At 47.8% G+C, this 14,054-nt stretch overlaps 1 protein-coding gene across 1 annotated transcript in view; it reads left to right on the plus strand.

The window, feature by feature from the left end:
• EPHB1 (EPH receptor B1) overlaps positions 1-14,054 on the plus strand; it is a 291,623-nt gene that overhangs the window by 170,141 nt on the left and 107,428 nt on the right. The window contains exon 5 of the mRNA XM_060010164.1: positions 4,806-5,141. Within this exon, the coding sequence (XP_059866147.1) occupies positions 4,806-5,141 (336 nt within the window). The remainder of the gene's footprint in view (positions 1-4,805; positions 5,142-14,054) is intronic.

Raw genomic sequence — 14,054 nt, forward strand, 5'->3', positions numbered from 1 at the left:
GGCAACAGATCAGAGAGGCTTCAAAAAGCCTGTCTGTATGTAATTAAGAAAAACGAGGACACGGACGAGAGAGCAGGGAGTTTAGACAAGGAGACCCTGGCTCTGAGCCCTGCCAGTGTACTTCCCGAGGGCTTCTGAGGACGGAGAAAGCAGATTTTCTTCTCCCTCTGGCCTCCCTCTCCACTCCCCCTTTAAAGTTTTGGTTTGCTGGTCTCAATTGGCCTCCTTCCTGAGGATGTTGCTGGGGACCCCAGTGCTGGCCAAACACTCTCTGCAGGGGGAGGGCCCCAAACCCAGGGGATGCAGCCTAGATGGGTAGGAAATGGCCCTAGCACTTCCTCTAGGGAGATTTATTTGGAGGCCAGATCTGCTCTCTGGTTAGACTCTTTGTTCAGGCACAGGAGAGACTAGGCTGCCTACTTGCAGCAATGCATCCTTGTCATCAGGACAATGGAGCACAAACTTGAGGACAATCATTGTTTTAGCTGCCCAGACACTGGGCCTGGCTTGCCTGGCCTGGACGAAGCCTCGTGGGAAAAGGGACAGGAGCAAGCATTGTGGGGAGGCAATCTGAGCCTGGGGATGGCTTTATTTCCTGACACTTATTCTCATCTGGAACCATCTCCTTTATCTCTGTGTTTCCTTTTTTCCTGTCAGTTTTTTCTCTCCATGTAAGCTCCATGGGAGTAGGAGCTTGTCTGGCTTGCTTTTTCCTATTTCCCAAGTGCCCAGAACAGTGCAAGAGTATTTATTAAAAGAGTGAGTGAGTGAACAAATGAATAATGAATTGGGTTCTAGCCATCGTTTGTGGCCCAGACTTGGGTCACTTCCACAAGTATGTGCTGGGAGCCCAGGCACCGTGCAGGTTCTCCGAGCTCTCTGAGTCTGCTCTCCAGGGAAGGCTCTTAATGTCTGTTCCTGCTCCTTGGAAGGAAAGGATTCAGATTTATGCAGCCTTGGACTCGGCAACCACGGCTCCCACAGAGCCCTGTTCATGCCCCACAGATGCATTTGCTCTGGAGTGCAGCCATGAATGAGGGGTGGTTGCTTCATATGAAGCCTGTTTTTAAATAAACTTGAAAAATTCTTCTTGGAAACCCACTGCTTTTCTTCTTGAGTGGGAAGCAAATGAACAGACATGGAGAAAGTATTGACCAGGGTTGTTCTCACCCAGCTGCCATGGGCACCAATGGATCAGGGACGGGGCAGCTCCTTACCTGCCACTTTATCTCACCAAAGCCTTTACCATTCAGGGGCACAAGCGGGGTCCTCCCTGCTGCTGCTGCTGCATCCTCTCTCAGCCCCACCACAGGGCATCATGTCTCATGCTGGAGAGGGGTGCACACGTGTGACCTGAAGCCTTGCACACTGCGTAGAGGTTGAAAACTGGTGGAATGGGGCCTCTTCCAGGCAAAATGCTGAGCGTAAGAATCATGGAGACTAACCAGCCACCAGCCCCTGCTCACCAGGAGGCCACAGCATGGTGAGGACATACAAGAAGAGCCCATCACAGTGCAATGGTGGATTCTGAGTTAGGCATCCAGAAATGGGCTTATGGAAGCCCAGCGCGGAGATGCATGACTCCTGGTGGAATGTGCTGGATCTGGAGGGTGAGCAGGAGTTCTTCAAGTAGATAGAAGGAAAAGAATTCCAGACAGAGGAGAAAGCACAGTGCAAAGGCTTGGCAGAAGTAAAGAGAGCTTAGTGTGCACAGGACATCACAGGAATCTTCCTGTTCGTTACAATATGAGGGTTAAGGTCCAAGGGACCAGAGATGAGATCAAAAGCAGCAAGACCACATGGGGACCTGAAGGACTTGGAAAGGAGGGTGAACTTTTGAATAATTGGGGTTTGAGTAGAGAACAGTATGAGCGCATGTATGTTTGGAACTTACACCCTGGCAGGAGAGAATGGATAGGAGAGATGGAAAGTGATGTTAGAGAATTGTTAGGAGTCTTTGCAATAGGGCAGGAAAATTGACGAGGCCCATCACTGTGAGGCAGTGGAGATACAGAGGAAGGGAAAGCTCAGAGGAAAAGAGATAAGCGGACAGACTGTGTGTTGGGCTCCCACATGTGGTGACCACACAGGGAGTTGTCAGGAAGGTAAGGACTGAATTGTGTTCCCTGGATTTTTCAAGTAGGGGCCCCCCTGCCAAAAAAGGCAGGCATGGTGGTGGGGTGGGAGAGCAACCAGGCTGCAGCTGGCTGAGCAGGGAGAGAGGGAGGCCCAAAAGGGTGACTCCGCTTTGGGAAAGATTGGCTGGAGAGTAGATAGAGGACATGTAATATAGAGAAAGAAACGCCAGGTGACCATATTTTGGTTTTAAAATGGCAATGACTGGGCTTCCCTGGTGGCACAGTGGTTGAGAGTCTGCCTGCCAGTGCAGGGGACGTGGGTTCGTGCCCCGGCCCGGGAAGATCCCACATGCCGCGGAGTGGCTGGGCCCGTGAGCCATGGCCGCTGGGCCTGCGCGTCCGGAGCCTGTGCTCCGCAACGGGAGAGGCCACAACAGTGAGAGGCCCGCGTACCACAAAAAAAAAAAAAATGGCAATGACTTATTCACATTTAAGGGGATAAGGTGGAGTTAGGGGAGAGGGTGAAGTTGAAGTTCAAGGGAGAGAGGAGGTAACTGAAGTGGGGAGGTCTCCAAAGGGTGGCAGGGGTGGGTGGTCACTCTCCCTGTCGGTACCTGTCTCTGCTCCTCCGCCCAAGGCTGCTTTCTGAGTGATAGCCTCAAGATATCCTAAGGATGCAGCAAGATAACATGGTTAAAGGATTTACCCCATGCCTGGCATAGAGCACGCGCTTGGTGAACGTAATTATTATGATCATGAGAAACAGCGGCCTGTGGCTGAAGCTAGGCTGTCTGCTGTAACAATGAGACAGGCAGGGATGGCACTGACCACTGGGAGCTTGTGGTCTGAGTGTCATCAGTGCAAGCAAACAGACACGTCTAAGACAGGCACCCGCCGATATGACCATTTAGTGACTAGTGCAGTATGAGGTGAGGCTGGCCACGACCTGTAGAAGCCCACCTAGCGTGGTCCCAACTGCCCGCCCAGTACTAGTTGTGTGCTGATTCCCAAAGAGGTGGATGTTCATCCCTGGGCACATGGGTGGGGAATTCTTGGACACTATTTGCAAGACTTTAGTAAAAATGCTTCATGAATCCTGCCCTGTCACAAGCATGCATGACAGTCGTGCTTTAGCTCAGGCCTAATGGGCTTTATATAGTACAGTACTGATTTTCTTTCATGTTTTCATACAATCCGATTTAATATTTGCTTTCTGCTCTAGCTGCTTGCTGTTGACTGATTCAACACAGAATCCTTCCCTGGTGCCCCCCGACCTTGTTGTTATTCCCTCATTCTGTGTGTTGGCATTTGATTCCTGTCTCCAGCATGAATTGCCCTACACGTCTTCGTTCAGCTGGCGACAGTCACGTGCGTGAATTCTGAAAGCATTACTATCCAGAGCGGTGGCTCCAGCCGGCCCACCATTCGGGGGGGGCGGTGCTTCCAGGAGGGATCCATTTCCATCAGGTGGATACTGAAGATAAGAAGAGCTCAGCCTGGGAGCCAGAGGCTGTGATCTGCTCTGTTCTTGGGCAGGAGGTTCTCCAACTTAATCTCCAAATGCTCAGGACTGCGGCCGGCCATTAATTCGGCAGCATTTTTGCCCTCCTACTAGGCACCAGGCTTTCTAGAGTTTTGCAACAAGGCATTTCAGCCTTTGCCAGAGTGTGACCAGCAGCCATGGGCAGAACTTTCCAGAGGGAAGAGGCTGCCCTCCTTGAGTCCCTGTGAGCCAGGCTGATTTGTAGGAGAGGCAGTCTGTTCAAATGTCCTGTTGTCCGTTCATAGATTTGACTGCCAACTCTTGGAGTGTCATATCAGAGTAAGGCCAGCTCTTCCCTTAGTAGGAAAAGATAGTTTCACTAACAGGCAGCACAGGGCTATAGCTAAGAACGTGAGCTTTGGAATCAGGCAAATGTGGTGTCCATGCCAATTTTAGTTCTCATAGACAAAATGATCTATAGCCAGTCCCCATTCTCAGCATCAGTTTCCCTTTCAATAAAATTGAATTAATTATTGTACCTTCCCAATAGCGTTCTTGGGGTGGGGGGGGGGAGGCGTGTTAAATGCATGCAAAGTAGCTAGCAGAGTGTCTGGGACAAACCCCTGTGTTCTTCTAGTGTCATGGGGTCAAAAATGGTGGCTGCGTGAATTTCCTGACTTCATGCACCTAAACTTGTGCAATGTGAATATTCATCTCTCCAGGTCTTCTGGCAGCCCATCCTACAGAAAAACACTCCCAATGCCATGCACACACCACATAGATCCCAGATTGTATGAGATTGTATGCAGGATGCCTGGATATGTTGGGTCTTATGAGGGGTCACTCCTATCCCTCAACCCTTGAGCTCTACACCAATTGAGAAAAGACAAGGAATCCAATAAGAGTCCAATATACATACATGTTATTGATACTAAAGTTGCCTGGAGGATGCAGCTTGGTCTTTCGAACAGAAGGGCTTGTACCCAAGTCCTCCATCCTCCTCTCCCTTGGCACACATGATTCAAAGAAGGAAAACCCCAGTGGGGATGACTAAAAGGGGAGTGGGAGACAGGTTGTCATCTCTGTCATTTTTTCTCAGAATGGATTGAGGCATGGAGATTTGGGGCTGAGGGAGGAGAAGGGATGTGTGTATGTGATGAGAGTAGGAACACACCAAAGACAAATGGAGAGATGCTGGGGAAACTTCTATCCAACCTCACTGTCCTTTCGTTGTCTCCCTATAGGTGTGCCATCAGGTCCCCGCAATGTCATATCCATTGTCAATGAGACATCCATCATTTTGGAGTGGCACCCTCCTCGGGAGACGGGTGGGCGGGATGATGTCACCTACAACATCATCTGTAAGAAGTGCCGGGCAGACCGCCGGAGCTGCTCCCGCTGCGATGACAACGTAGAGTTCGTTCCCAGGCAGCTGGGCCTGACTGAGTGCCGTGTCTCCATCAGCAGCCTGTGGGCCCACACCCCCTACACCTTTGACATCCAGGCCGTCAATGGGGTCTCCAGCAAAAGTCCCTTCCCCCCACAGCACGTCTCCGTCAACATCACCACAAACCAAGCTGGTAAGTCTGGAGGCATCTGTGCTCCTGTCTGTCTGTCTGCGGGGCTGGCTCTTTGCCACTTCTGTGCAGGAACAAAGCTTCGGCCACACATATCCCGTTTGTCTGCCCTCAGGCCTCCTCCCAGGAGTGAAAGTATTAGGCGATGGGCATTTGTGGCCATGGAGGAAAAGGCTGTAGTGTTTCACCTCTGAGAATGAACTGCATTCTGAGGGGTTTTCTTGTGCCCAGTTCAAAAGCAAAGATGTACATCCAAGCCAGAGTACGACCCAGTGCTCTGCAACCAGCTGGGGCTCAACGAATGTCCTTGGAAGGGTGGATGGACAGATGGATGGTTGGGTAGGTGGGTGGATGGGCAGAAACACTGCACGATCTTGAGAACACCAGTGCGGCTTTATTAGCCAGCCCAGCGAAAGAAACTTCCCAGAAATCATGTGATAGTCAGTGCTGCCTTCATAGATTATTTTTCAATTAAACCCATGTAATTCAGCAGTACGTTCTCCTTTACAACTTGGTCAGATGAATGCTAAACTGTTATACAGACTTCAGATAGTTGGCAGTAGATCACTCCTGATGGCTGGTACATCCCTGTGGCATGCATAGCTCAGAACACATTTTCTTCTCTCCTCTTTATTTCTGTATCTTTTGCTCTTCTGACCTTTTCCTTTTATTACTTTTCACACCCCTTGCAACAATCCATTTCTTTTTATATCCATTTAACCAGTCCATTCATGCACTCACTCATTTGTTTATTTATTCACTCAATTATTGAGACAGTTATTCAGCATTTACTGTGTGCCAAGCTATGGATTAGACACTGTGAGGGATACAATGATACTCGGACACCATCGTTCCTCCCGTGAAACTCAATCACTGAAGAATTTCCAGGACATAGACACAAAGTACAGAGCTAAGTATTGTGTGCTGTAAACATGCAGTAAATACCAAAGGAGCTAGAGAGAAATGAGCAATCTCCCCCTTGAAGGGAAGGTGCAAGGCTGCAGAGGGGACATGAAGATCACGTCTACAGGCAACGATGGGGGTCGTGGGCAGTGGACCATGATCTTCCTTGGAATTATGGATTTTTCTCAATCAACAAATTCTAAAAGGACAGCTTGTTAGCGGAATAGCAGGACCCGAGCATTTCTTTTTGCTCCCTCTCCCTCCACATAGCCCCCAATTCTTGACCTCTTCTATTCTTCTCCATCTTTTCCTACTCCTCCTCTCCCCATCTCGAGACTCATTCTACCTCTTTTAACACCAGGCATCTTTGATGACAGATGATTCTTGGGTTTAAGCTGTCAGAACTGAGAAGAAAAAAAGGTGTCGTCAGAGAGCATGGCTATCCAGATGGCTGCGTTGTTGCTGTGAGCGTGTGTGTGTTCGTGTGTGCGTGTTTGTATGTATGCGTATGGTCACGTGTTTACATGCATACGTGTGTAGTGAGAAAATAAGAGTGGAAGTGTGGAAGCCTCCAGCTGGTGACCACAGCCCCAGTGCCATGGAGACAAAGGTTGTGACAGCCCGTCTTACTCAAAGAGAAGAGAACGGTAATTTCTGCATCATGATGAGCACATGACATGAGCAGCCTTTGTTAGCAGTATTTCCCTTGGAGAGTTTAAGGCAGAAAACTGGCTGAAATATTTTAGTGTCCCAGCTTCTGGGAATAATAATCCTTCCAGTCTGTCATGTTACGCTGGGCTTGGCTGTCTTTTCCCTCTCTCTAAGCATGTGTGAACAAACCTGCCACTTATATTGGTTTGCTTTGATTTCTGCCCCTCCCTTCCCTTCCCCTGCTATTCCCGAACCTGCCCATCTGCTTGTCTTGCCATCTGCACCTTCTCAGGCTGCCGTGGAGCTGAGGGACCAGGGCTTCTACAAGGGACCCTGCGTTACCAATATTCAAAATATTTATTTCTGTCGTTACCCGTTGGCCCCTCCAGGAACATTTCTCATGCCCTTTGTTCGCCCTCTCATGGGCCCTTTATTTTTAACCTTCCCTGATTTTGTAGTCCCAGCCCCATTGTCACTGTCCAATCTATGATTTCTCTTTGGAAATTCTGGAATTTGGGTGTCAGAAAAGTTTACAATCAACAAGGTAAGGTTGCAAGTGCTTCTTGGTGGCATATGGTTATTATAAAATAAAGGTCAAGTTAACCAGTGGTTTCTCATCCGTGGGCTGTGGGGCTCTGAGGAGCACGGTGCTGTTTGGTGAGTCCACATGTGAATGCAAGTTACTTTCCACAAACAGATATTTGTTTAAAAAGATGAGAAGTTTCAAAATAAACACTTGAGCCTGTACCTCTGCAAGAAGAGTTTAGAAACATGAATGGAAGCCCCAGATTTTATAAGGGATGAAAGAGAGACTAAATAACAGGCATCATAAAATCCCTAGTGACTCACTCAGATCCATTAAGAGACAAGGTGGATGAACCCCTGTATCACCAAGAAGTCATGATATGCCTGTCCCCTTTCCAGAGCAGCCCTGGGCTCTTCCACTCTGGGCAAGATCCAGGTCAGCCTTCCCCCTTGGACCTCCAGGTATGGTGTGACCCTTGTCAGTACCTGTGGCCACATTTGTCCTACTGTTTGGGTCATGAGTAGGTAGACGACAGGTAAATAAGTTGACCAAGAGCCGTCCTGGAATCAATCATTAAATCAACTGTTAAGTGTTTACTGCGTATATATTCCCTGCCTGGAACAGCCCAAACTGAAATGGTGGGGGGACTATTGAGTGGGTCCTGATTGAGTAATAGTTATTATTCATAGTTTGTGTCTCTTTTGAGTTGACAAACAATTTTGGAATATACAGACTCATTTGATCTTCATAATTACCCTGTGACTTGTACATTATTGTTCCCATTTTTCCTATAAGGAAGCAGAGACTTGAAGGGCTTGGGAAATCTGGGATTAGAAGGAGGGTCGGCAGGGCATCCATTCTGATTCTCTCTTCTGTTTCCTGCCCTAAAAGGTGGGCAGTCCCTCTGGGCTCCCCATATCATAGCCTCCAAGCACAGAGGGGTTCTTCAGAGACAGCCAGTGCCATCCGGCTGAGTGGATAGCATCTCAGTGTGCAGGCTGATTACCCTTCCACAATTTTCTCTGTGACGCTGAGCCATGAAAGGCTTCCCCCTGCCTCTGGGTGGAAATGGGAGATAGGCGTGTGTTTGTTGAGGGGTACAAGTTGTTCCAAGGTGAACTGGATCCTGACAATGGATATCAGGGTCACGTGAGAGAAGGGTTTGGACAAGTTGTCTGCCAAGGGTTTGGGGCTTGATCTGAATGTGAGAATCTATTTTGGGAGGCTGCTCACTGCTCTGGGCTGGTTCCTCCTTTGTTTAGGAGGTATGGACAGCATCTGTGGCTGGGTGTGCCATTCTTACTGTCCAGTAGAGGCAGGATTGTCATGCTCTCCTTCCTTGGGGCTGCCCAGATGTGCCACGTTGGTGCTGCATCGTGTTGCTCTCATAAGCCCTGCCCAGCGGAGGCAGGCAGCTCATCTTAGCTGATTTAGCTACCTGACAAAAAGAGTCATGGTTGGTATCAGTCTATCAGAGAAAGTCACCAGTAGGCTTCTCTTTCTTTTTTTTTTTTTTTTAACATCTTTATTGGGGTACAATTGCTCCACAATGGTGTGTTATTTTCTGCTTTATAACAAAGTGAATCAGCTATACATATACATATATCCCCATATCCCCTCCCTCTTGCATTTCCCTCCCACCCTCCCTGTCCCAGACCTCTAGGTGGTCACAAAGCCAGTAGGCTTCTCTTGACCCTAGGGTTTTGATCTAAGGAGATTTTGTAGTCATATTTTGGTCCATTGGATACATATTAGGTACAGTTCTTCCCTCAGAACCAGCATGACTGGGGCACACCACAGGGTCTATGGCATCCTGAGATCCAACAAGCCTTCATTTCCTTCTGTGATGACCCCAGTCAAGTATATATACTCAAGGATCTTGTATCGCTCGGAGAGTATCAGGATGGGATTCTCATGCAGCCCATAGGCTGAGGCAGAGGACTACCATTTTTGAGCACCTCCAGTGTGCCAAGCCCCTACCAAGTTCTTTACAAAACTGATGTGGGTCATATGAAGAAACCGAGGTCAGAATGCTTTTGGAATTTGCTCAGCATCTCACAGCCAGCAAATGATGTTTCTGGGTTTCATACTCAGGTTTGTGGCCATTTTATCCTCAGACTGATCAAAAGTTGCATTATGGTGAGCTGTGTAGCTTGTAAGCTCCCTCTAAGCTATGACCACGTAGCTGGGCCACTTCAGGTGTCAAAAAAATGTCCATCACCTTTGGTCAGGGTTGGTCATGAATTATGCAAGCTCAGATTTACGTGAGGTCTTTAGGGATGCAGCCTGGAGCTGAATACAGCTGCCTTGAGTTTAAACTAGGCCAGATCAGGTGGAACTCTCTCTGTTCCAGTGGCCAAGCGATCTGCAGAGAGGTTGTTATCACCAGTAACTTCTGCGATCACTCTCCGGCACCTGGCCCCAGGTTCAGACTGATGGCCGGATCACCTGGCTGTCAGAGAGAATTAAAGTGAATGACAAACTTGACTTCTCTTTTCTGCCAACTAGACTCTGACTGTCAGAGTTGGGGAAGACAACCTCAGAGGAAATCTTGGAAAAAATACATAAGTCAAATCAGACCAGCACATCTATAAAATCAACTTGTAGTGTGGTCAAATAAAGTCAGTAAATTTGGGAGCATCTGAGCCAGAGAGAACACACTCAAAGACCCATGAGGCCAGACAGGTAATGGCAGGAGCGACACGGAGCCAGGAGTCACACGAGAGGGTGCGGTGGGGACTATATAGGGAGTTGAAGAGAAGAACAGGGGCAGCCCCTACTCAGCTCCAGCAAGTGGCATCATACCCAGCGCTGCCAGATGTTATAAGCTGAAAATCCAGATTAAAAATGTTGACAACTAATTAGAAAATTTTAAAACACTTGAGAGGCAAACAAATCCAATTCTGGATTTGGCCTTTTGGCTGTGGCTTGCAGCCTCTGATTCAGAGGGCTAATCTGACTTACCCAGGCTTGAAGGGTGAGTGTGCTGTGTGGTACCATCTCATCCCCCCTCGGGGCAGTCACCTTCCCTGACTCCTGGGCTCATGGTGGCAGCCGTGCAGTGGGGAGGGGAGACGTGGGGTTGGCCCCTCTCTCTGCTCCTCACATGACTCATGCAAGTTCATTGAATTGCCGTGATCCCTCCTTTCTCCACAGTAAGATGGGAGGACTGGCACCTGCTTCCTAGTGCTGTGTGACAAGCAAATGAGACAGAGGAGAGAAAATCACTTTGCAAACCGTGTGATGGACTGGGAGATGAGCATAATTTCTGAGAATATGTCCTGAGCCAGACAGAAATTTGCTGGGCTTTTTTTTTCCCCCCTAGGCTGTTTCCTTCCAAGGCCACTGGTCCCTTTGTTTGGGACTGATGTCATCTAGATCAGATAAATGACAGATATTGGTTTGGCCACTCTTCAAGGAAGGAGTAGGCACCAGAAAGGGGAGCAGTGAAATCTGTGTTCCAGGGGGTTAATGAAGACGGCAGGGAAGGAACAGAACCTGTATACCCGACATAGGCTCAACCTGCCGCTCAGAGGAGCCTGACTGTCTTTCCTCATCATGTGTTTGGAGATGCAGCACTTTTCCCTTCCCTGTATGATGCATCAGCAGCATTTATATTGCGCACAGTTCATGTATGGCCTGTGGTGCCAACTGCATGTGAAACACTAACATATACACTGTGCCTACAACACAGACACAAGCCGTTACTTAATTTTATTTAAAAAATACTACACTACTCTGTCAGTCATCACAAGCCCCTATAGTTTGCCCATTTTTAAGGCATTTTCAAAGTTCCTAGACAATTAAACTCACTCAGAGATGCTACTTTTCCCACACATGAATTACGCAGCCCACCAATTCCTCTGAACACATCACCTAATTTGCATTATTCCTTGGTTAAGTATAGTATTTGCATGCATAAAGAATAATCTTTGAATATGAAAAGGACTTTTATGATATTGCAATATATTGAGCTCTTTGGAGGGAAGATATTATGTAAATCTCAAAATTAAATATTAAAACAATATTACACTGCTGCCTGTAAAAATTTAGAGTGTTAAGGTCCATATGCTGAATCTAGTCCATTTTTAAGGGCTGGTTTCACTGGAAATTAACAGGTGAAATTTGTTCCAGAGCAGAGAAAAAGATTGAGTCAGAACATCAAAAAGATAGGAATGACTTTAAGGAAAACTTTCACTGAACTTAATAAGGAAAAGTTAAAAACAAACTTAAGTCAATGACAATTTCACTGTTCTTAATTCAATTTCGTAGTTCATTTTATTGCTTTCTTCTCATTGTTAATCTCCAAAAGGCTGTTTTTATTGTTTCTTAAGTCCTGGCATTGAGGAGGAACTTCCAAGTGGCCTCAGAAAGGTCCTGCCATCTGCAAACAGGGGTTGTTGTCTCTTGAGTGGAACAGGTCACCACATAGCATTGCCCTTGACCAAAGTCATGGCCTTCCACTCCCAGCAACCTTGGGTTCTCCGCTAGGTGGTGAGGTCTGCAGAGAATCAGACTTTCCAACCTACCCCACTGTCATGAGGGAGGGACCCACAGCACTAGGCATAGAACCTTGATAAATATTTGCCAGGCTCCTTTAATCCCTACATATAAGCTTTGGTATATAAATGTTTGGTTGATGTGTAGTGATCAGAATATATCCTGGTGGTCCACGGGTGGGCAGGTGCTCCCTCCATGTCAGCCAGGGGACAAGGTATCTTCCTCTCCTTTGGCTCTTAGAAGGAAAACTTAAGGGGATGACCTTAGGATGTTACCAGAAGCCCTGATGTACTCAGAGGAAAACAGTGAGATTCAAAGGGGGGTTTGTTTAAGCGCATTAACTTTGGAAATGCATTCATTCATTCACCACAATCTTTGTGACTGCCTTCCACATGCTGACTCCTTGGCTTCTGCTTCTAGGGGCTCCCATTCACTTACTCAACAGATATTTATTGATGTCTTCTGTGTGTCATTCACGGCTCCAGGCCTGAGGAACACAGGAGCAAACAGCACAGACAAGCGTCTGTGCCTTGGGGAGCTCCCATTCTGATCCCCAGCACTCATTGAGACTGGGCTCAGATGCCTAGAAAGTCACCAAGGGGGATCTCAGCCAGGCTATGGGTACCACAGCCCACTGAGGTGCTAGCTCTCACTTTGCAAAAGTTAGGATATGATCACATGCCATTGCTAGAAAGCATTTCAATCCGAGGAGGTTGTTGCTATACAGTGACAGTACAGGGTGGGATATCTTATTACTTACTATCTGACCAATTTGAACTTCTTGCGGACAGATTTCACATGCTGGGCCACGCGGTGGTTGGGCGTAGGAAAGCTCCCTGTTCCAGGTCCTGAGCAGTGCCTAAGATGCTGCTAAAAGCTGGAGAACAGCTGTGTGGCTCTGAGGATGACTAGAGGGCCCCACGGGCCCCAGGGACCTATTTGCTCATTTTACTACCTCTTGGGCACTCTAAATACACGGCTTGTTCAGTGAAAATGGGACTGCCAGGCAGTGAGATGTAGTAAGTTCCTTCCCCTGTTCAAAGTCCAAATGAGATTGTCATCACCCTCATTACAGAGGGAGCCTCTAGTTGGATTACGAGATAGTTTCTGTTCGCCTTGTGGCCAAGGCACAGGGGGCAGGAGGGAGGAGGAGACTGGTGATGAGTCTGTCCTCGCTCCTCTGGCAAATGTCAGTTCCAGGAGAGCATGCCCTCTATCCACCTGAGTGGCTACTGTTCCCCAGTGTCTAGCTAGGTGCTATTATTCCTCTAATGACAGCATTTGAGAAATGTTCATTGAATGATTTAATAAATTATCAAATAAATGTATGAATGGATGCCTCGATCCTTCTTAAACTCATCTCAGACATCAGCAAATGGTGTGGCTTTAGCTTTCTCTGTGATCTTTCCTTCCTCCGGCATCTCTGTGCGGGCACTGTGATTGCAGTTAAGACCCCACATTCTCCCAGATGTTGGTGAGACCTGGACTTCCCGGGTGCACTGTCCTCCCAAAACACGGCCCTGCGGGAGACACTCTGCTATGCCCAGGCTGGGCTGCCCCCTCCCGCATAGGCAGGGCCCCAGCTGCTCCAGCAGGCACCAGTGGGGGTGTCGGGTTGGCAATTCCGACGCTGCTGTCCATCCACCTGCACGCCAACTCTGCGCCTATCATTTTCACAGCACCATCCATGTTAAACAGGCAGGAGCACCAGGGGTTTTTGAATGCAGCAATTAACAAAACAGTAATCAAGCTAAGTGTTTAATTTCAGAAAATTAACATCTTCTCTGAGCGGATGTGAAAGATGAGGAAAAAAGGCACATTAAATGTTCTGGGTAAATAAAGGCAAAGCCGGACTACAAATATTTTCCAGTGCAAGAGGGACTTTTTGCCAACCCTCCAGGCCCTGGGATCAGTTTCCTTCTGAAAGCCGAGCTGCAGCACAACCTCAGCTATAGAAATGAGCCCTGGGAATTTGAAGCGTGTGTGTCTCTCTTTTGCGTCCTTTCTTTTTCTTTTCTTTTCTTTTCTTTCTTTTTCTTTCTTTTCTTTTCTTTCCTTTTCTTTTCTTTCTTCCTTTCCTTCCTTCCTTCCTTCCTTCCTTCCTTCCTTCCTTCCTTCCTTCTTTCTTTCTTTCTTTCTTTCTTTCTGGACAGAACAAATGCTTTATGTATCCAGAAGACCTCAGGGGAAGAAGCGTGCCTCTGTGAGCCCGTCTGCCCCATAGAAACCCCTGATGTGTTTCTTGTCCTTCTCTGAGTGGTACTAGTTATAAGGATGGTGCATGAGTTCTTGAATGTGTAGGAGTTTTTTGTGTGCATGGGCCACATGTCTCCTGA

The sequence above is a fragment of the Delphinus delphis genome, chromosome 4, assembly GCF_949987515.2.
Source record: "Delphinus delphis chromosome 4, mDelDel1.2, whole genome shotgun sequence".
Lineage (NCBI taxonomy): Eukaryota > Metazoa > Chordata > Mammalia > Artiodactyla > Delphinidae > Delphinus > Delphinus delphis.